The 24878-nt window shown below is 36.0% G+C and overlaps 1 protein-coding gene across 2 annotated transcripts; it reads right to left on the bottom strand.

Moving 5' to 3' along the window:
* Positions 1 to 1781: 1781 nt before the first annotated feature.
* mGluR (metabotropic Glutamate Receptor) lies at positions 1782 to 24868 on the bottom strand. 2 transcript variants are annotated; one of them, XM_018462200.1, is made up of 9 exons: positions 24523 to 24868; positions 21862 to 22656; positions 18837 to 19182; positions 17533 to 18022; positions 15329 to 15444; positions 12277 to 12548; positions 10241 to 10625; positions 9078 to 9549; positions 1782 to 2275 (listed from the first exon to the last, which is right to left on the bottom strand). In XM_018462200.1, exons 2-9 carry the CDS (start codon positions 22416 to 22418, stop codon positions 2130 to 2132), a joined length of 2784 nt encoding a protein of 927 aa, XP_018317702.1. In that variant the 5' UTR covers positions 22419 to 22656; positions 24523 to 24868; the 3' UTR covers positions 1782 to 2129. The 2 variants fall into 2 exon arrangements, with proteins under 2 accessions (XP_018317702.1, XP_018317693.1); XM_018462191.1 differs by having other exon boundaries at positions 21862 to 22688.
* Positions 24869 to 24878: the final 10 nt, after the last annotated feature.

The following is a 24878-nucleotide window of genomic DNA, read 5'->3' on the forward strand; positions in this document are numbered from 1 at the left end:
CGAACGTTTACTTTTCTCCCGAGAGTCCGAAGGAAATTGAACTCGCCGAATTTATATCGGTTTTCAGGGAAGATGGATAACGGGTGAGAATGAATCACACACTCTCCGACACGCCATTCAATAATGTTTTATTCCAGATCCGATCTATCTCTCTCTTCTCTCGCTGCGCTCGTTACAATAGAAAAGATATTAGTATTTCTTTCTCTCTTTCTTTTTTTTTTTTAAATATCGCTTTGACTTCGACGGTCGCGAGAGTCGAGCGATTTAATCGCCGATACAACAGTAACACTCTTCTTCGATTATTCACAAAATTGATCAAACGTTTCAAAAATCCTATATGAAATAGGAAATCCGACGTAATAGGAAAAATGGAGAAAAGAGAATGATTACATGTATATAAAAAGAATCTTTCTTTAATTAGTATCGCGGAAAGATACAAGTAATATATTTCCAAAACGAGAGGTGAACATTCGAAGTAATAATTTTCGCGCGATTTCCGAAACACTCGATCAGTTTTCGTGAGTCGAATCGCTTTAAAATGCGTAAGAAAAGGGGGGGGGCAGGAGGGGAAAGAGGGGGCTGAGAAACAGTCGAGTCGAAAACAATATGTATTCCCGATTAATATTCTCGATATTCCGGAATAAGTTAATTGTGCTCGCTTTAAATACATTTATTTATTGTCCATTGCGTACGATTACCTCATCGGAAGGCGCTCTCAAAGGGATTGAAGGAAAAAGGCTGCGTCGCCTGTTAAACGTTCGATAATAAACAAAGTTAGGAGTTAAACGAACAGGCGGAGTTGACGCGAGATGAATGTTTAACGCTCCTAATCGAAATCATACGAAGTCACGAGGTGCTCGACTAGAATCGGTGGGTCACACGGTATACACTTGCTCGATAAATGCACGTACACGTACGTATATGTGTCTTCTTTATGCGTATGTGTGTGGGTGTGTATTTGTATTTGTGTGTGTGTGTATATATATATATGTATATATAATTTATGCACAAGGACAACAGTAACAATAACGACAACAGCGAACATGATAACGACCGATGATTTACGCATCTCTCTCTGTCTTGTTTTTTTTTTATTGATGATAGAGATGCTGCGAATGATAATCACGTCGCGAGACGCTCAACGTCCTCGCAGATATAGAACCTCCAATTTCAGTTCGATTATTAATAACAGATTAATTAGAATTAAATCGAGAAATATCCACAGACTTCTGTATATTATGCTAAACTGCCAACAGAGCAGCATAATGAAGCCATGCCATCATATTTAGTGTGGGATAAAAATTATTTACTGATTGTGAGAGAAAAGTTTTTGTGATTGTAATTACATTATATTACCGTAATTGCAGATATTACTGTTATCATGTTAGGAATAATAACTACATTGAGAAAAATGTTCTAGTTATCTCGCGATTAGAATGTTTGATAAATTTAACTATAAGTGTCGGATTTATATCTTTCTGATTAAATTTACTTGAATTATAATCAATACAAAACATTTTTCTAGTGTATAGTTTTACGAATAAACATACATATTTGATAGCGAAAACGACTGTAAATATTATTATTACTGTAAAAATGGTTGCAATTTTACTATAAATTATAACCATTTTTGTGGTAATAATAACTATTATAGTTATTTTCGATTATAGATAAATGTATATTTGCCGATAGAACTATACAATAGTAATCATTTATTATATCAGTAATAATCATAATTATGGTGACGTATAATTATAGTAATAAATACCAAAAATTGTTCTCTCAGTGCAAGAAGTAAAATTTCAATGTATTACCAACAGTATGCAACATTTAAGGCATTGTTCAATATTTTTGTTTAAAATCAACAATGTTACCTTTTATTTATTTATTTAGAATAATTCAGATTGAACTGCGCACACGTTTACTGTACACTGCACGTATTATATCCCACAGTAAATGTGGCTACTAGCTTCACATTTTACCGTGAATTCTCACCAACGGTTTAATATACAGAAGTCTGTGGGAATATCAATGTTAGCAATTTGCTAATTTCAATCTCCAGACGCGCACATCCAACGGTGCCACTGTGTGCGTCTCTTTGTGTCTCACATAGCCACGACGAGAGTAGTCTACAATTGCGCCACTTGTTCGTTATTGGTCTTGCTGGTGGTGCTGGACGTCAGCGAGATCTCGGTGATCCCCACGGACGTTCGCACCGCCGAGGTCAGGGCGCCCTGCAACGGCACGTTCTCGCTCGCCGACTCGCAGCCTGTGTCTGCAAAATCAGAAGTTCCATCAGTCATCGAGAGGAAGGGTGGAGAAAAACAGAAAGCGAACGTCTGGCTGAGAATGCCCGGAATGCATTGTCGCGCGCGCTCACCCCTCAGGGGCGAAGGGGTTCTTCCACCCCTCGTTCGAGTGTCAACACGTGCCGTCGCGATAAAATAATTGGATTTCTTCGTCGCGTTGGCGTATCGACGTTCCGTTGCTGGCGACAAAAATTTTATTACCAATAAAATGATTTTCAGTAATAGACCGATCTTTTCCCGCTCGAAGGGGAACCCCCTGGGGGGCGTCCGTTACCACGCCATATCGAATTATGACGTCAGAGGCGAAAAGTTACATGAATCTTCTTCTTGCAGCCATCGAGAGGATCGAGACTTCTTCCCAAGGAACACACAAAAGTCAACAAAAAATCAAAATGACCTTATTTTTATTCTTAACGTCAATAAACAATTTTATAACAAAAATAATCATCATTTTGGCTTTCATAACGTCAAAATAAATCATTTTGACATTCTCTTGAATTGGTGTGTTCCTCGGGATTTTTTCTCGCATGCCGTTTCATGAGAAGACTCAAAGCTTTTCCGTCCGTACGATAAGCGAATTCTGATCGTCAAATCGATCAAACGAATACTTCGCTTTTACGACTTTACTTCTAACGATGAAGTCGTTAATTTTTTAACGAAAGCGTCGAAATGTCAAAAGAATTTACGGAAAAAACGGTTTTGCTGACGCATAAAGGTTTAGTTACATACAGATCTGAAAATAATTTCGTTGGATTAAAATAATTATACAGGTCGTTCAAATTGGTTGCTAGAATCTCAACACTTCTTGCAGCATTGCTCATTATGCTTGAAGATCCTACATAATTATTTTGATGATCCAACGAAATTATTTTCAGATCTGTATGTAACTGATACTTTAGCAAAATCGCTTTTTTCCCTGTTGGGTTATTAACTCTGTTATATCGAGTCAGTAGTGCAAAAGTTCTGACCCGATTTATTATTCAAAATTCAAGCAGTTGCAACTTCGTTAAAATTAAACGAAATGTAAATTTAAAAAAGTTTTTTGAAGCTTCAAATCTCTACTTTCGAAAGGTCACTATGTTTTTTGACTTTCTGTGAGTTTGATAATTTGTACATATAAAAAATTGCGAGCTGGACAAAATAGTAAATTTCTTTCTCATTTTGCGAGCCTGTCACGTACCCGAAAAGAACTTCCGAAAATTTTCGACTTTCTAAAGTTAAAGCTTAAAGTTTTCCCTATAAAATCGTTTTGAAAAAGTTCCTAGAATTTTTTGTTACAGAGTTATCGCGGATTAAATAAGAAGAACATTTTGACTTTGATCGCTCATAATTTCGTTAAAAATAATCGTGCCGTGACTATAAAAGAACAGATTCTTAAAGCTGAAACATTCGCTCTATCGAATAGTATAATTACCAATTTGAGTGAAATATTGCGTTCTGAATTTACATATAAACTTTTTTGGACTCGAGCCAGAACTTTTGCACTGAGCCAATAAATTCAAGGTATTTCTGGAAGGATACACTGAGAGAAAAAATGCAATCAATTATTATAATTTAACTATAATTTATAACAATTTCTGGTGCCAACAACAATATTATATTTCTTTGTATAATTATAAATATAATAATTATTAAAACATTGTAATAATAATTATGAAAATGCAGCTTTTAATAATTATTTTACCTTGCAGTTATAGTCACAAACATTTTTTTCTCAGTGTAGAACTAATGCAGATTGAATTGTGAGCGTGGAACAATAAAAAAACTCTAATGCAGGGTAATAAAAAAGGGGGTGCATATTTTGTCGATAAAACACAGGTCGAGCGCGATCAAGCAGGAAGCTAATTTATTTCGACAAAATAAAAAAAAAAGGAAGGAAGGAAGGAAGAAGAAAAATTCGCATGACTTCTCTTTTTCTCGCTTCTGACGTCGCAGTTTAGTACGACGGGAAGAAACGACGAGCTTTAAAATTCATATTAAAGGAAAACGACTGATGTTACGTAACGTAATCGCTGTTTCCCGATGATGCAGCCGCTCGGCGGGAGAGATTTCAAAAATTTCCCTCGGATAATCCGCCTATAAATTTGCAAGAGGACAAAGGACCGTAGAACTGACGGTGCTGCGTATTAAGTTAATAATTTAGTGCCGCTTAGGCCGAATCATCCAGGGTACCATTAACGTGCACGCGCGCGCGCGCGCGAACGAGAATTCCCTGTAATCCGCCTCGTGATTGTATAGCCGACCGGTGGCGCGATGGTTAATCATGGCAGCAATAACGATTTCCAAGCGGAAAATTAACGTTATCAATCGATCCCGAAAAGAGCGCATAAGGGAACGAGATGCGGCCGTTTAAAGCGAGGCGCTTCTCCCGCGCGGACGATCGCGTTATAAATAAAGCGTTTAATAAACTAAAAGCTTTCCGGATCCGCGCGGATTGGCCCAGATTTTCCGGCCGGGACGTTACAACGGCCGGCTTTATTCTATCGAATATCAAGCCGTCGCCGTCTCTTCCCTCGCGTGTATCGATTACTTTCTTTTCGTCGCGAGAGCCGCGCGGACGGCGGGCGCGGAGGCGATTTGTCGACGGCACGGATCGGATGTCATATCAGATTTTTCGATACAACGGCGAATTCAGTCGCCGGATTTACGCTGCGAGTCCCTTTTAAAGCCCGTCCTGGAAAGGGGTTGGGGGAAGGGTGAACCCCTCTTGCCGGCGTTTACGTTATTATTTATTCCGTGTCACGCTCACGTCACGCGCGACCTGACATTCGATTTCGCATGCAAAACTCATTCAAACTCGAGAATTAGAAGGCTCATTTAAATTAATCCTTTCCTTCTTTGTAACCTCATTATTATAAATTATGATCTCGTCGTTACTCTTTTGTGAACAATAATGAAAGGGAAATAGATCGATAGGTAAAAAATACAAATAAGAGAAAGTATGTCCTATATTTGATCGAAGCGGATTTTGGTGCTCGATAAAAATTTATTTGAAAATTTACATATGAATATTATTCGCGCTCACGTCATGCGTGACATTCGATTTCGCAGACAAAACTCATTTAAACTTGAATTAGAAGGCTCGTTTATTAAATTAACCCTTTTCTTCTTTGTAAACTTATTTTTGTAATCATCATTATATATAAGAGAAAAAATGTTCCATATATAATTATATATAAAATTATATATAATTACACTACTCAACAAAATTAAAAGATCACTTGTTCCATCCTATAAAAATAGGCAAATTTCAAGATAGAATAACTTCGCCAAAAGTCATCGTATCGAGATGTTTAAAAAAGCACTTTAAAGCATGAAACCTCTACTTTTCAGATCGGTACTTCAAAAAACGATCTTGTTGATATTTTGTGAAGTTACGTAAACATAAATGAAGACGCATCAGATATCAAAATTTTTTACGAAATTTGTGAAGTGCCACGGCGCGAATTAAAAATTGCGCACAAATGTGGTTTACAGCTTTCGAAAGAGTAAATCTTTACCTTCAATTTGTTTTTTTATGAAGCTTCGTACGATTTTTTTTCACCGAGTTATTCAACGTTGAAGCAAAAACGACCCTTTTCGCTTCGATGTTGAATAACTCAATGAAAAAAAATTGTACAGAGATCAATAAAAAAGCAAATTAAAGATAAAGATTCACTCTTTCGAAATCTGTAAACCGCATTTGTGCGCAATATTTAATTCGCGCCGTAAAATTTCGTAAATTTCGTAAAAGATTTTGTGATTTGATGCGTCTTCATTTATGTTTGTGTAACTTCATCAAATATCAGTAAAACGATATTCCAAAATACCGATTTAAACAATAGAGATTTCAAGCTTTAAAATGTTTTTTTAAATATCTCGATAAGATGATTTTTGACGAAGTTATTCTATCTTGAAGTTTGCCTATTTTTATAGGGTGGAACGAGTGATCCTTTAATTTTGTTGAGTAGTATAATTATATATGGAACATTTTTTCTCTTGTATATAATGATGATTACAAAGATAAGTTTACAAAGACGAAAAGGGTTAATTTAAACGAGCCTTCTAATTCAAGTTTAAATGAGTTTTGTCTGCGAAATCGAATGTCACGCATGACGTGAGCGCGAATAATATTCATATGTAAATTTTCAAATAAATTTTTATCAAGCACCAAAATCCTCTTCGACCAAATATAGGACATACTTTCTCTTATTTGTATTTTTTACCTATCGATCTATTTCCCTTTCATTATTGTTCACAAAAGAGTAACGACGAGATTATAATTTATAATAATGATTATAAAGATGAAATTTAAAAAAATTTTTAGAAATTTTTAGAGGAAAGACTAGAAAATGTACTATTCACTTCAAATCACTCAGTAAAAAAAATTGTAGTAATGGTTAAAAATCATTTTAAAGAGAAAGTGTTAAACTTAATTTACAATTAAAGAAATTTGTTATGGCTTTAAAATGCTTTTTCGAATATCGCTTCGCGATCTTCTTCGCGGACATATGTGAAATTTGAATTTGGTCTTTTTTAACGCTGATTTTAAATAACTTTAATTTTGTTGAAAAGCAGCAAGCAAATTTCAAGATAGATAGATCTGAAAAGAAGAGGTTTCGAACTTTAAAATGCTTTTTTAAACATCTTGATACGATAATTTTTGACGAAGTTATTCTATCTTGAAGTTTGCCTATTTTTATAGGGTGAAACAAGTGACCCGTTAATTTTGTTGAATAGTGTATATAAAAAATTGACATATTTTTATATACAATTATATATAATTATATAAGAAGTATGTCCATTTATATAACATTTTTTTCCCGGGTAATCTCGTCGTTATTCTTTTGTAAACAAAAATGAAAGGGAAATGAACCGTTAAGTAAAAAATACAAATAAGAAAAAAAATCCTATATTTGGTCGAAGCGGATTTTGATGCTCGATAAAAATTTATTTGATAATTTACATATGAATATTACTCACACTCACGTCACGCGCGACCTGACATCCAATTTCGTAGGCAAAACTCATTCAAACTCGAATTAGAAGGCTCATTTAAATTAACCCTCTTCTTCTTTGTGTAACTTTATCTTTACAATCATTATTATAATCTCGTCGTTAATCTTTTGTGAAAAAAATGAATCGATAAGTGAAATAACACACGGAAAAAGTAATTTTATTGAAGTATCTAAAACTTTAGGCAGATACAGATTTGAAAATAATTTTGTTGAATCATTAAAATAATTATATAAGAAACTCAAACTCAAATATGATAAGCAATGCTACAAAAAGTTTTGACATTCCAGCAAACAACTTGAGCGTCCTGCATAAACATTTTGATAGTAACAAAATTGTTTTCAGATCTGTATCTAGCTAAATTTTTAGATACTTCAGCAAAACTGTTCTTTTCGTGCAAATAAGAGAAAAAGTTTTATATTTCGTCGAAACAGATTCTGATGCTTAATAATAATTTATTTGAAAATTTAGATTTACATATTATTAAGACTCAAGATCCGCTTCGACCGAGAATATAAGATTGTAGAATAAGATTTTTTTCTAAATATCTTTTAACAAAGATATCAATTGTATCAATTTTTTCAAAATATCCATTTGTTCATCTTTATTAAATAAATAATATAATTATTGTATTATTTGTGCATTATCGAATATAGCGAAAAAATAAAGGATTAATTACGTTAAATGTTCTGCCAGACAAAAGAAAAATTTTCCATGCAACGCATACCATAATTTTGTGCTCACTTTTGCTCAAAAAGAGAAAACGAAGTTAAGTTAGTCAGATCACGTAGCTTGGTATCGCGAAACGAGCTCGTAATCACTAGATAAAAAGAACAGTTTTATTGAAATCTACATCTAAAATTCATTTAAAAATTTAGCTAGGTGCAGATCTGAAAATAATTTTATTTGGACCATCAAAATAATTACGTAGGACGCTTAAACTGGTTGCTAGAATATTAAAACTTTTTTTTGCATTGTCATTAACGTTATAAAACTTTAATCGGTATTCGCGGATCCAATCGTCCTGGACATTTTCTTCAATTATGTACATTATGAAAAATTATTTAAAATAAATGTTTTTCACATAATTTTAGGTTACATAATTTTATTCCTTAAATTTTGACCTTCGAAATGAAAAAGAATCGTTGAATTACGTTAACTCTAAGCAAAGATACATTGATTTAAAATATATTAGACCCGCGAATATCAATTAATGAAATTTCGGAGCAAATTAGGAATAAGCGTTCTACGTAATCATTTTAATGATCTAAATTATTTTCAAATCTGTGTCTAATTAAATTTTTAGATACTCCCGTAACAAAACTATTCTTTCCGTGTAAAGATTTTCCAGTAAGAAATTGGACACCATTCTAAATATAGCGAACCAAATATTTAATATAAGAATGAGATAGATATCCACGCTATTCTATGCATTTATTTCATTATATATCAATCACATTCTAAATATGGACGGATCAATCAAAAATCTAGCATCAATTTATCTAAACGGTGTCCAATTTCTTGGTATTCATAGTCGATTCTTATATTTAAGACCGTTTTAAATACAATCTGGTCGTATTGAATCCTTTTACTTAGATATCGGGTGTCAATATCAAAGAAAAAGAACAAATCTTGAGTACAATCTTATGATTTCATAAACCAATCACAGAGCTGTATTAATATCTTAAAACAATTAATTAAGACAGTCTTAAAATAAAAACAGACTATGAATACCAGCGTAGTTATCAGCAACGAGTGCAGTGAAACTCTCACATTTTGTCATGGAGGACGCGCCGGCGCTGCTGCTCTGCTTCTTGAACGTGCTGCCTATGCAGACCTTGCCACGTATATTCTTGTCTGGCTGGAAGACGATGATGTAGACCTTGGGCGAGTAGAGGCAGACCAGAGTGACGGACGCGCTCAGGCTGATCGCCACGCAGAGGGTCGTGATCTGAGTCTCATGGGCGTTTCCGGTACCGAAGTAGATCGGCACGAAGGCGAGCCAGATGATGCACGTGGTGTACATGGTGAAGCCGATGAACTTGCTCTCGTTGAAGTTCTCCGGGATCTTACGCGTCTTCACCGCGTACACGGTCGAGATGAGGATCAGCAGGGCGTTGTACAGCTGAGAGAACAGGAAGCTCATGTCCTGGATGTTGCACTTCAGGATCACCTGACGGCGATCCGGATACGAGTGCCTGGTACCCGGTGGCTCGATGATCATCCAAACTAGCGTGAGCACCACCTCGGGAGTTGAAAAGAAACAGTCTGTATCTCTCTCTTTCTCTTTTCCTTTGTCTCGATAAAATGAAACGCGCGAAAACGGAGCAAAATGTCTATTTCGAACCTAATTTTAAAATACACTGTCGAATTCGTAATCTCAAATTATACCCAATTGGAGCTATTTTTAATTATCCTATAAGTCATCACTATATACTTTCACTCATATTATCACTCATTGTTGTTAACTTAACTAAACAATGGAGTTAAACAGTTTAACTCGAGAAGTATATTAAACTTGATCCTTTAGTTTTTTATTTATTAAGAATATATACGTTAATACATAAACTCTGCTTTACTTTCAAATTAAGCGATTCAACCACAGAAGTGATTAGATGTGGTTATCTTTTTAACTACATGTTTTGTACTAAAATTCCTTAATTATAATATGTTTAATTATATTAAAAAATGAGACAAAAAAACCTTTAAAAATACTTTTGAGAGAGTTTAAATTTTTGTAGTTCATGATGTCCCGATTTCTTTTACCTTAGATATCTTGGAAGATTATGTCTTTCTCATTCAAGATTACTGAAAATCAAATTAAAAAAACAAAATAAAATATACGATCATTCTCGATGATGAGGATGGTTGCGTTGAAACAAGTGTCCGGTTCGAAATAGGAACTTCATCTTCCTGCAATCGGGATCGGGATTCACCTGAAAGGCAATCAGCGCGGCCGCGATGCAGACCTGCGACGTGGGACTGATGTACCGCGGCCTGACGGCAGACCTCGAGGCCGAGTCGAAGATCCTGGCTATTCGGTTGGTCTTTGTGAGTAGGGCGCCGTACACTGCGCTGAAGCTCACGCCGACCCCGAAGCGCTGGAGGACACAGGTCGCCGTGGTCGGCGTGGCGAGGAGCACGAAGGTGTTCAGGTAACACACCAGAACGCCCGCCAGCAGGATCACGGTGAGTTCTCGTCCGGAGGCGCGGACCACCGGAGTGTCGCGGTGATGAAAGAGCAAGCACGCCACCGCCAGGGTCGCCACGATTCCTAGGCAAGATATTACCGCGGGTACGATGGCGAAGGCGCTGCTCCATCTGATGAAAGTGCAAATGAACGTGTAGATCATGTATTTTTTTAATAAAATGAAAAAATTATGAAAAAATTACAAGCTCTTCTATATTGCATTTAAGAGTAATATAAAAAGTTGAACTGTAAGAATATGGAATAATTTTAATAAGAAACAGACTCGTTTTTAAAAAATAATTAAAATAAAATGAAAAAATCTTCATTTTCAAACTATAAAATTGTATTGTTAAATATTTTATTTTATTGAACTGTTTTATATATATAATAACATTTATTTTTATACGGAATATACATTTCCAATATCAATTTTTGCAGAATCTATATACACCTGATACATCTTTTAATTAGTTTATTCTGTCAGTGGCTAATTTCAACTTGAAAAACATGCTACACAAATTGTAGTAATAAATAATTCTCTTTCAATCTATCGCCAACATTAAACTGTCGGACAGCAATTTTAGTTTAAATTTAATTTAGAAGCACAAATTCTCTTTCAAAACTTTTATCACGTCATCGCACATGAATTAAATTTGAATTCATCGAATCTGGACATTTTCCAAAATTTGGACATTTCTCAAAATTTTACAGAACTACATATTTTACACACACACATATATTTATTAAATATACAAAAAATTAAAATTCTTAAAGAATAAAATTTGTTTTCTCTTTTCTCCTGAAAGTGACATAAGTCATATTGCCGTGGAAAATCCTGAAACTAAATTTATCTCGCAGTATATTTATTTTCTTCTTTATCCCAAATTCCGCGATTGTTTCTATTAATCCTAGAATTAACAACATTCCATATTTCTTATATCAATTATAAAATCATTTCATCTTTGTTGTTTATTAGATATTAAACAAAGGTAAATAATGCTCTATACTTATAAGAGTAAAGCAAAAGTCAGCAATATTGGATATAAAAATCATATTATATTGAAAAGAATTACTAATAAATGCTTATTGAATAATACGAAACTGCAACCAAAAGTCATCATTTTGACTTTTGGTAAATTAATTAGGTAATGACGGTCGAAATAACCAATAAGAAAACGCAATAGAAAAGCAGCCAATAGAAAGACGCGATTGACAACATTCTCTCAAATAAAAAAAATGCGCTACTCTTACATTAATATAGAGCTCTAGCTCGCCAAATGAAACATGCTCTAAACCAAAGAACACATAAAAGTCAACAAAAAATTAGAATGATTTTATTTTTATTCTTAACGTCAATAAACAGTCAAATTTTGCAACCAAAAGTCATCATTTTGACTTTCGAGATATCAAAATAAAGTTATTTTGACTTTCTTTTGACTTAGAGTTGGTAATTATAATAGGCCGTAATCTGTTAACTTTTTCCATATTCTGTAAGAATTGACCAATCACAGTCGAATGAGAGGAGAATAATTGACTATGGTTGAGAAGGTAAAAGATTACGATTTATTATAAACCAACCCTTAAGGTGTGTTCCTTTTCAAGCAGAACAAGTCACGATAACGTTAAAATGACATTAAAATGAATCGGAAACGATTGAAAAATGACTTTTAATGATCATTTTGAAGAATTTTGACATCATCTTGATATCATAATGATTTGTTATCCTGCTTGGGAAGCGAGTGACGCGGCGAAATTTCGGGGGTGAGACACGTGTGCTCGTACCTGATATGATTAATTGGTAGCTGATAGCACCCCCGTTTGTCGGGATGCGGCCAGAAACCCGGGCCGCAGTCCACGCAGGTGTGCTCGTCGTAGACATACTCGTACGCCTCGCATTGGTCGCACACCCAGCAACAAGTGTCACCCTGTTGCTTCTTTATCATACCTGGCTCGCAGGGTAGCGAACACGCGGAGATCGGTATGTCCTTCGTCCCCCGCGCCCACACCATCTCCTCCGTGCGAATGTCCAGGGAATTGTACCATTTGCCCACCACCTGTCGACCAGAGATTTGGCACGTGGTTGACCCGCCAACTGAACTCCAGCACGCGCAAGCGTCTCGTTTCGCGATTTGGAAGCTGGTCAAATTTTCCGTCGGGTGCCAGTTTATCGTGCGCGAAAGAGAGAAAGAGAGAGCAAGAGAGAGAGAGAGAGAGAGAGAGAGAAGCGTTATTTGTTACTCGTTCTGGGACAAAATCTCTTCAAGTGCAAAGCTACGATAACAGCAAACAGAAAAAATAATATAGTAAATTGAAGAGTAAAAATATCTTAAGAAACATAAAAAAGAATAAGACAAAAACGTAAAATAAATAATTAAATTGAAGCTGTAAATGTGTCTGCAAGTATAAATGTGCAGAAAGTGCGTGAGAACATAAGCTAGAAAAAACAATTCAAGCAAGATTGTTAATGGCATGTATTGCAACTATGCTTCCAGGAGTAAATGCTGAGAGAGAGAGAGAGAAAGAGAGAGAGAGAGAGAACCTACTCAAGTTCAACAACAAGTCACGATAACGTCAAAATAACGTTAAAATGAATCATAACTGATTGGAAGTGACTTTTAGTGATCATTTTTAAGCCATTTTGACGTTATTTTGATGTCATCGTAACTTGTGTTCTGCTTGCAAAAACAGAACAAAGAGTCATCGTGACATCGAATGGCGTCAAAATGGCTACAAATTGATATTAAAAGTCACTTTTCGGTCAGTCACAGTTCGTTTTAATGTCATTTTGACTTTGTGACCTGTTGTTCAGCTTGGATAGACTCTCTCTCTCTCTTTTTTTCTCTTTCCTGCTTGGAAGAGGAATGATTCTAAAATTCCTTCCATATTTTATCTGTATTTTTAGAGAGAGAATTTAAAATTCCTTCTGCACATTTTACCCACCTTTACGCGTAATTTCCTTTTAAATTACACTTCAACATGGTCTTTTTGTTGTTGAATTTACAAATTAAACAACGAAAACTTATAAGTAATTTATATTTCAAACATTCTCTATATAATCGCTATTTATATTCCATTAATCGCTGGTTTCAGCCCATTTAATTTTAATTAAACTTTTAACGTCAATTCTATTGCCCCATTAACTTCTAATTTTCTCGTTCTCTATAAACACCGTTATATTTTTCTTGACTTGAGAGTTTCATTCTACCTCGATTACCCCGGGTAAAAGCGGTTTGCCGGAAGCTTGCAAGCTCTCGAATGTACAGCCGTCGGGCAACTTTAATTACTCGTTAAAAAGACAGAGTCGCCGTTCTTTGCGCATTCGCTTCGTTCGATTCCGCGTCGCGTCACATCGATCGTGCCGGGCTTTACACGGCGTATTAACGGCGCGACGTTGCACAAAATGGCATTTTAAAAAATACCGTTTCGCGAGTAAACAAATAGCCGTAATTTCCCGATTTAACAACTGCGATTACGCTGATGGAAACACTGACGCGACGTTTGTAGGTATTGAGAATTTCGATTGTTGTTATAAAGTCGAAAAATATCTGAGCAGCATTTCTGGTATTGATTTTACAATTTTCAAATTAAGGGAATCCTAAAGCCGTCTGTATTACCGACTAAATCAGATAATTTTTGTACAAATACTTTTTTTCTCCTTCACAGATTCGAAAATCCTTTTCTAGGATTAAAGTATACGCATTAATACGTGTTTGTGAGGTGGAGTTAACACCGAGAACGATCAAAAATTTCGAAATTGATATATTTTTTACCATTTCTTAGTGTAACATGGCGTCTCAAGCTGTCAAGTCGTAACAACATTTGTTTGATACGAAAGTTTTGCAACCTGTATTTACGAAATAGTGATCCACAAACACGTAGTTTGCACGAACAAATAATGTCGAGTTCTTAAAATTAGTCTTAGACGCTTTATCGCGACGAATTTGTTATACAAAAATTGACACGAAAGTGCGACTAAATGTATCATAGGTTGCGTGAGATATTAGTGTGGTATATAAAGACATGTTGGTGCGCTGAAAAAACAGCGACATCTAATGACTTTGTCGGAGTTCGAGCTTCGCTTTAGGATCCTAAATAGGATCTAAAATGAAACTGAATTAACACTTTCTTCTCATTTTATCCAAATCCGAGGGGATCAGATTCGTATAGGAACATATTTTCCAAAAAATTCAAATAATTGTAATGTTTGGATACGAATTTTGTTCAAATTAATTACGAGAATTAAATTTAGAAAATGAACAGAAAAATATTAGTATTACATTCTTGAGATTAATTTTACAAACAAATATTAATTAAAATAAAGCTAAAACACTTTGCTATTTTGCTCAGATCTAAATCGTTAGAACACATCTTCGGGGAATTCGAATGTATAATGTTCGGGCACGAATATTGTTCAAATTAATTACCAGAATTAAATTTGTGAAATAAATAGAAAAATATTAGTGCTGCATTCTTTTGATATTGATTTTACAACTTCCAAACTAAAGATCAATTAAAATAAAACTGAACTTTGTTGTTTAGCACTGAATCGTTAGAACATATTTTCGGAGAGTTCGATCGAAGTTCGAGCACTATTCAAATAGCTCGACTATCGGAAAATATCAAGCGCTACTTCATAGTTCATCCGCGCATTAGCAGCAAATGACGACGAAAACTAAAGTTTACGAAAGTGTGGGGGTGAGGGCAGGAGGTAGAGTTTTCTGAAGAGTTCCAATTGAATTTATCGCTCTCGGCGGCTGGACAGTTCGTTCAATTATGCATCGGCGAGGATATAATAGCGCGTTACAGTGATTAGGGTGCTTGGAATAAACCTTACCCGATAATGATAGCCGTTCGCGCCATTGTTGTTCGTCCCCTTACGGAAATTGAGGATTTCATATCGCGCCAGGCCGTCTCCGTGCTCGTCGAATTTCACTTCGCTACCGGCGGCGTCTGCAAAATAATGTCCAATGACTGCGGACTTCCGTTGTGGCCCAAGCAGAACAACAAATTATCATGATATCAAAATGTCAAAATGACTCCAAAATGATCATTAAAAGTCATTTTTCAATCATTTCCAATTCATTTTAATGTCATTTTGACGTTATCGTGAGTTATTGTTCTACTTAGGGGCTATGAATCTCGAGACGAGATTCCGTTTGGTCGAATTAATGATTCGATTTTGATAGCGACAGTTCTCTCGCGTAATAATATAAAAGTTTAACTCTTAATTAGTACTCACGATAATTTTCCTGTCCTTTCCTGTATAATACACAATAGGTCGTTCGTATTTGAATTAATTTTTATCGCGTTTATAAGTATACAAAAATTTTTAAGTCATTCTTACATGGAAAAAAAGGTTTTGTTGAAATATCTAAAATTTTTACTAGATATACAGGCTTGGCCAAAAATATTAGGCACTTATATTTTTTTCATTCGTCCGAAATTCTTTTATTATTGTCATCTATTAATTATTTATTGTCTGGTATTACAGTTTGGTATTTACATACAAAGGATTCTTGAAACAAAGGATAATTTACAGCAAATGACGTAAATCAATTTTGGAGCTAACGCTTTAAATAATAAAGCTTTAAATAGTTAATAAAATAATATTTTGGGCCAAAGCTGTATGCAGATCTGAAAATAATTCTGTGGAATTATTAAAATGTAGAACACACTCAAACTACAGAATATCAAAACTTTTTGCAGCATTGCTCATCATGCTTGAGCGTCCTACATAATTATTTTGATAGTTCAACAAAATTATTTTCGGATCTGTATCTACACGGAAAAAACAGGTTGGTCTACATAGAAATCTGATGATGTGCAAACCAGATTAAATAGTAAAATATGGAGCAACTATTTATGTGATTTCATGAACCATAGTACAATGGTTAGGTTATGTTACAGCATTTCACATATACATATTTTTAATTGTAAGCGTGGTGAATCGCTTTTGATTTTTGAAATTGTAACTTGATTTATAGCATGATGTAACAAGAAATTAATTCTTATTAATAATTTAATTCTTATTACATCATGCTTTATAATGTCACGGTTGACGCAATATGGATAAATAACTTATCCATAGTAAATGATTTCCCAACCAAGTTTTGGGCTGCGTTCCGTTTCACGCACGATGTGCATAATGCATCATTTATCCTTGTTTAACATTTGGTGAGTAACAAAGATAAATTATGTATCATGAGCATTATGCGTGAAATGGAACGCAGCCTTGGTTACCACAACCAGATCACGCCTAACTACATTGATGTAGTTGACACCGAGGTTGACACATCAAAGTAAATAAATCGTATCAATCATACACATTCCTATCACATAAAGATAACTAGGATGATGTTTCTATATTTCTTACAATTAAATATTTTTAATTATGTGAACTATATCTTTTTTTCCATGTACCTAAATTTTTAAATATTTTAACAAAAAGTCGTTTTTTCCGTGTACATATATTTTAACATCTTTAGATAGTATTTGTTATTTTTTTAGAAAGTATTTGTAAGGTTGTGTATTAAAAAGAAAAGACAGGATATAAAGATCATTATTTAGCCAGAGCTCCTAGTATTTCAAAGAAAGAAATGCATAGAAAGAAAGACTCATCGTGTATACTAAGGGTTGATAATATCTCGAAACAGAAAACAAAGAGATACGCCACGTGCGCGAATAGCAAAAGCTACGTGACGTAGCTCTCAATTATATCGATTTGAGAGCATTCTATTTTCGAAAGATTCTCATTTTTTACGAAGCAGGATTTATGACAGGATTTAATTCGCTTAGATCGATCGCTTCGCCGATTATCCCATCCAACGCCATTTCAACGAGCATTTCTTTAGAGTTCCCTCGTCTTCCGCCCTCTTTTTCCCGTCGATTCTTCAGCACCTTTAGAAAAGGGATAAGAAGATCGAAAGGGAAGGGTGAGGAAAAAAAAACGGTACAAAAGAGGCGAACAAACGGCGCGTCGGGCCGTCACGATTGTTCCCATTTCGCGCGGGAGGACACGCGCCCCGTCATCGGACTCACCTGTAAAGGACACGTTCAGCAGATAATTCTTATAGAACGCGCCACGGTCGTAGTTGGCCATTGACAAGCACAGACCCTCGTGGCGCCCGCAGAGATCGTGGCGTAGTTTACTGAGCGCCAGGGCGAAAGCGTAGACCGCGTCCACGACAAATTGCACCTTGGATTCCTGCTCGTACCCGCTCGTGCTGAGCCTGAGTCCAGAAGGGCAGATGAGATAACTTTGATTGCCGGTGCCAGTCTTCCATCCGACCTGCGACCCGAAACGCTCGTAGATCGCCGTATTCCTCCGGAGAGTGCAGCCGAACACCTCCTCCCAGTACTCGCCGAACCACGGATTCCGCCGGTTGGTCTCGGGGGTGAGCGACTCCATGTAGCTGTCGAAGCCGGGGATGTTCTCCGATTGCAGCTCGACAGTGATGGCACCTTCGGCCTCTTCTTCGAGGCCCTCGATTAGCTTACTCTGTCGGCCCCAGCCGTCACTGGCCAGCCACTGAGATGTTTAATTGCTGTTTGAGGAATTTTAGGGCGCAGAAATTCGGGGGTGTATCACGGAACCCCGTTTCATTTCAGCGCAATGGAAGCAATGGTGAAGAAACGAGAGATGCGAATTTTATTAGAAATCTTGTTTCAGTGAGAAAAAGCAAGAAATAAGCTTTAAAATAATCTTGATATGCTTCGAAAAATAACTTGCTGGCAATATGGAGATTCTGTATGAGAACTTTTAATAATAATTTGATGCTGATTATTTGAACAAAGCCGAACGTTTTGCAATTAAAATTATTCGAACGATAACGTTTTAGTTTTCAATTATCATTTTCAAGGCCTTAAATAGTGTTGCATAATGTAAATGGATGATAGTTGAAAGTTTCATAAAATAAAAATAGAATTCAAATTTGTCAAGAAAGAGAGAGAGAGAAAAACAAAAAAGTGAAGAATCTGTTATTGAAGGTTGAGCCACAGTTTAATTAAAGCCACGTATAGAAAAAATAATATGCCACAGATAAAATAATATGAACGCCTGGAAAATACATTCTTTATTCTACTTACTTGTTTTATTAATAAAATGGGTGGTCTATCATTTGCTTTCAATATTTCCGTTTACAATATTTAAAAATATGCAGACACAATGAAATATACAAATGAAGCAGCGTTAAGAACTTTTGATTTGACCTAATATTTTGAAACTTTTGAAAAAATGATAATTGTTAAATATTATTGTCAATAATAAGGAGAACAGATATATGGGGGGGTTCCATGTTGCCAGCAAGAACCCTGCAATAATTACCGGCTCCCCGGCCACCGACCTGAAACGGCTGGCTGAGGTTCGATCGTCTCGCGGCCTCGAGGATACCACGGGCATCCTCTGCACGAGTGAACAGGACGATCGCGCGGGCATTCGGCTTCTTGCTCAGGCGCTGGATAATATCATCAAACACCTTATCGTCGGCGGCGCTGGGCACCTTCAATGCGGCTGCGATGCAAACGTTACGCTCGGTAGCCTCACGCGTGAACACCTCTATTCCGTATTCTCCGTAGCTACCCTCGGAGTACACCGTGGAGACGTACGACCAGTTGGCGCTCTTCACTACGTCGACCAGTGCGATCGACTGGAAGGTGTCCGGCGGTACCGTCCTCGCGAAGTAATCGAACCTGAAGATAATCGGATGAGCAGGACGCTGGAAACTTGATTCGACTTGAGATTTAAGATTGATAGTTTTGTTGGAATATATAATGGTTTATTTGTTTTTTTTATTTAATATATATGATAATTAAATATTATAATTATGATTATATAATTATAATAATAAATAATTGTAATGATAATTAGTTACTACAATTATTGTAATTGTTATTATGTATTATATAATTATATTACTATATATAAATTATATTATATATTATAAATTATATAAATTATGATAAATCTATACAAAATATATAATTTACATAATATATCAGTGGCAAAAGCAACTGCAATTTTTTGAGCATTTGATGAGTTGTCGCAATTTTTTGAAAAAATCAAATATATTAAAATTATATCTTATTCGCTGAAAAAATATATAGTCAATTTTAATAAATATTTAGTTGAATACTACAACTAAATATTTATAATATTAAATATAAATTATTAAATATATTTATTTGATACAAAAACACTAATTTGATTTAACAATCATTCTTTTTACTGAACAAATATTTATTTACTGTAAGTAAATGTTTAGTTGGCAGCATTAAACTAAATATTTATTAAAATTGACTATATTTTTTTCTCTGTAGTGCATATACAATTAAAATACGATGTCCAATCATCATTATTATTTATTGTTATAGCTTATCGAAACATGTTTTCGCCCGAAATTTCGCGGCCAGAGTTTTGGGTAAAAGCCTCTACAAATCTTCTGAATGTGCCAAGATAACTGCTTCAAAGTAAATATTCGTGTTTCTCGAAGGTTTATCTTCATGATTGATCAGATATTTTCAATCGGATTTACGTCTGCGGAAAAAAAGCCAATCCATCTGTCGATGTCATTTTCACGTTTGTGAAAATCTCGTAAAAAGCATGTCTTGTGGAAAGCATGATGATACGCTATAATCGATAATAATAATTGGACGGCATATTAATTAAATGCATTTCATGTAATGTATTGTATTTTGAATGTATTTTCAAAATATAACTGTAATTTTTAAAATACTCGATTTTTTTCAGAAAACTGCTGATGATGGTCTTGTGCAACTGACATATTAATTTATATATACATATATATATATAGTAATATATATATAAATACATTAATTTTTGTATCACGTACATATTATTTTTATATTTATATGTTATATGTATGCATATAACATATTTTTTCTACTGCAAGAAATTGTAAGACTACAATTTATTATTATAGAAAAAGCTATATAGTTCAATATTGTTAAATGTTAGAATAGGAATCTACTATAATCAATGGATTATTAACAATTCATCTTCCATTCATTTAGGAGATTAATGGTTACTAATGGAAATTAATATCTTCTAGGTACTATACAACCTTGAGTTACATTTAAACGGTCGTTTCTAGCAGATACATACTCATCAAAGTCACTCATAACGAGTGTTTGAACAGTAATCGGAAGTCTTCTAATGACAATTACACGCGAGGTCGACAAACGATGTCAAACTAACAAGCCTGACGGGAATGTCGGAATGCTCACATTAATCACAATTGAGGCCTTACATCGAACAAATCAATAATATTGTTTGAGTCAATAATTGGTTAAACTTGAATTTAGAAAAAAGAGATTATGAATTTTGCACGAAAAAAATCAATATTTACTTGGAATCTGTAAATTGTGAAGAATAATAAATTGATTGATTACTCAAATATATACGGAATTATGGAGCAGTAATTCGTGAAATAATCTCGAATAAATTCGATAACGAGCCATCGGAATACTTTATAATTAAATGCGCTTTTAATTAGAATTTGAAAAATCTACAACTGTTAGATTGGTGCAAAATTTGTTTCCTGATTCTTCTCTTTGTCATTTTGCCATTCTTTATCAAATTCCTCAAATAAGGTCACTTTTTTGGCTGTTCGAAAAAATACAAAAAAAGTTACTTCCACCGAGGAAAATGCCCTTCTCCAACTAATGATCTCTCCAACTTTACTTTTTAGAATTATAACTTTCCAATTTTACTCGACAGACACGAAGAGTCAACTTTTGTAGCAATAAATCGATATTACAAAATTTAATAATTATTATTAATGTACAAAAGCTTTAACCCTTCCATTCTATAGTCTTCCAGAGCTGTCCAAGATCGGTGTTTTTTGGCTTGAAATTGAAATGTGTCGGTATTCACACTTATTACCGTTCTTACTCCTTCACTGCTGTTTTGTCGTAGCGTGCGACGCTCGATCTCAAGGACGACACTAGTTTGAAATCGTTAAAAGTTTTTGACCTGTGTCTTTTACTATGTTTAAAAGTATTCTGTTATTCATATTTTTATAGTTAAATATATTATGAATAATAGTATCTTATAATATTAGTAACAGAATACGACAAAACAGCAATGGAGTAAGAAGTAGAAACGGTAATAGGTGTGAATACCGACACATTTCGATTTCAAGTCAAAAAACACCGACCTTGGACAGCTCTGTCTTAGGCCATGGCACACAGAAAACTCAAGACAGCAAGACGTAAGCAGTAAGGAAATCAATATCTATGTTGGCTACTGCTTACGTTATGATCTTACGGACTTTACTGTGATTGGACAATTCGCTTACTACTTACGTTTTACTGCTTAAGTTTTTTTTTTGTATACATCATGGCCCTTACCTGGTTTTGTCGCTGAGTGCCTTAGCCGTGGACGCCGGAGATATCTGGGGGATGTGAAAAAGTCGCAACAGGTTCGCCACCTGCAGCGACACCGAGCTGTAGGAGCCGCCTATCACGCCGAAGATGGGTCCCGCGCTCGCAGTCTTCTTTACCCTGGGTGTCGACTTATCCGCGCACTCCAGCACGCTGATGTCGATGTTGGACAGGGACGCCCGGACGAAGTGCAAGCTCTGATTGAGCGCGTACGTGTCGCGGCCGCATGTGTCGAGGATGTGCACGCCCAGCGTGATACCCGGTAGTATGTCGTCCTTCCGATTGATCTGATCGACGGCGAACAACATCGCCTCGAGCCGCTGCACGCCCCGGTGATAGATGTTGGGCCCGCACGCGGTTGGACCACCACCCTTCTCGTGCACCGGGAACAGTCCGCCCAGCACGATGTCGCCGGGTATCAGTACCGCCTCGTTGTGCATTCTCGACTGCACCGTCGACAAGCTCGTTAAACGCTGCAGCGACAAGGTCAGGAGCAGCAACGGCCAAGGCACACACTGGTGCATCTTAACTGCCTTAATTGCGCGCCGTTTTACGTCGCGTTTCTCTCGACAGTCCTAGTCTCTCTTAGCGAAATCCTAGGATTCTCGTCGGTCCGCCTCACCTGTTACATCTAATCTATCTGGCACCAAGTTCCTACCACGAGCCGAGCATCTATTTCGAAGCGGAGAGTTTTCCATCCTTCACTCGCCCTCACTCGCGCGAATTTTCTCTACATTTTCGCAATCGATCGGATTCTGTCCTCTTCTAGTTGACAAGCAGATTAGTTATCGAATCTACAGGGAAAAGAATGATTTTGCTGAAGTATCTAAAAATTTAGCTACATACAGATCTGCAAATAATTTTGTTAAACTATTAAAATAATTATATATTAAAAAAAGGTTTCTTTAACTTTTTTTGATATATCATTTTTTTTACATACAATTGAGAATACATTTTTTTTAAATAAGAGATTTATATAATATCTGCCAGAAATTAATTAAAAGTAATAATATAAAACAAAATAAGTTCATATCACTCGATTCTATCCCTTCTCCTTCAAAAGTCTCAACTCTACTTTGCTCCCCTCTAAACAAAATCCTGACAACGCCTAGAGATATACAAATCAAAAAGTTCCCGGAATTACCACTAGGTGATGCTCTGAGTCAACTGATTTGAGTTCTGTTTTTTTTTTGGTTAGCCACATCTATCATTGGATAGATGTTGGATATTTCCACCAAATTTTATCGCCATAGCTTGACATTAAGTAAAAGTTACGCCGTCTTGAGTACATCTACCTCTGCACGTGTTTTCGATTTTTTACAGTTTTAAAAATGGAGTTAAATTTGCAACAACGAGTTTGTATTAAATTTTGCATTAAAAATGGATTCAATGGTGCGAAAACCTTGGAAATGTTGGGAAACTGTTTCGGTAGTGATGCTCTAAAGAAAACAACCTTTTACGAGTGACATGAACGCTTCAGAAGTGGTTGTGAATCCATCGAAGATGAACGCAGTGGCAGGCCGTCGACATCGAAAACCGACGAAAACATCAATAAAGTGAGAGAAACGTTGATCAATAACCGCAAATTAACTATCAGAGAGCTGGCAGAGGACTTAAACATTGCTTATGAATCCATTCAGGACATTGCAGTTAATGATTTGGGTTTGCGCCGTGTTGCTGCAAAGTTGGTCCCGAAGGAACTGAATTTCATGCAAAAAAGGGACCGCGTTGACATCGCCAAAGACATGATTTCCAAGGTTGAATCCGACCCAATATTCATCAAACGCATCATTACTGGAGATGAGACGTGGGTTTATGAGTACGACACGCAATCCAGACATCAGGCGAGTGAATGGAGAACTCCAAATGAGCCAAGATAAAAAAAACCACGTCGTTTTCAGTTGAAAAAGAAAGTGATGCTCACAGTTTTCATGGATTACAACAGTATTGTACATCACGAATTTTTGCCAGAAGGTCAGACAGTTAATAAGGAGTATTATTTGGGCGTTATGAGACGTTTGCGTGAAGCAATTCGCCAAAAAAGAAAGGATTTGTGGGCAAACAACTCGTGGATTTTGCACCATGATAACGCACCATCGCACAGTGCCATCATTATCCGTGAATTTTTGACCAAGAACGAAACGAATACCATCCAACAGCCATCGAATTCACCCGATATGGCTCCCTGCGATTTTTTTCTGTTCGATGGAGTCAAAAAATCACTACGGGGAACGCGTTTTAACAACCGAAAGGAGGTAATGGAAAAATCGAAGACGCCTCTGATGGCTATACCGATAATAGAGAAATGTTTCGAGAGCTGGATCAAGCGCTGGCATAAGTGCGTTGCAGTCGATGGGGAGTACTTTAAAGGGGACAATATCACTTTTGATGAATAAACTTGTATTTTGAATTTTCTGAATGAATTCCGGGAACTTTTTGATCAAGGTATGTATTCTACATAATTATTTTGATGGTTCAAGCAAAATTATTTTTAATAAAATTTTTAGGAACTTCAGCAAAACCTTTCTTTCCATGCACAATTCCCTAACATCGAATCGATGGTATTGATTGGCCGGTGTTTCTTGAGACTTCGATTCGTGACAGGGATACTCCACACTCTGTACTCACCGCACTTCCTGGTAGGATTCTCGACGAACCATCAACGCGGAGGAAGCCGCTTTCTCGATTCGCGCGGGGAAAGAGCTTGGGATTCCCCGCCAGCGATCCCGATATCCACGCACCACTGACCGCGAGCCTTTTGATCGTTCCTCGATCGCTCGACCGATCGAACGCGCTTTTCCGCGTTAGACATCCCTCCAGGGGTACGAACGAATAAAGAGACGATAAATCCCGGGAGTATGTCGGTCCCGTGTTTCACGATCGTTTCTCAAGCCATCCTCGGGCGTTCCTCAAATTTCTCACGTTGTATACTATCTCTACTTCAGTTTCCTTGCACGAGTTCTTTCCGCCTTTCTTTCTCTCTC

This window comes from Mycetomoellerius zeteki, unplaced genomic scaffold, assembly GCF_001594055.1.
Source record: "Mycetomoellerius zeteki isolate Tzet28-1 unplaced genomic scaffold, Tzet1.0 scaffold101, whole genome shotgun sequence".
Lineage (NCBI taxonomy): Eukaryota > Metazoa > Arthropoda > Insecta > Hymenoptera > Formicidae > Mycetomoellerius > Mycetomoellerius zeteki.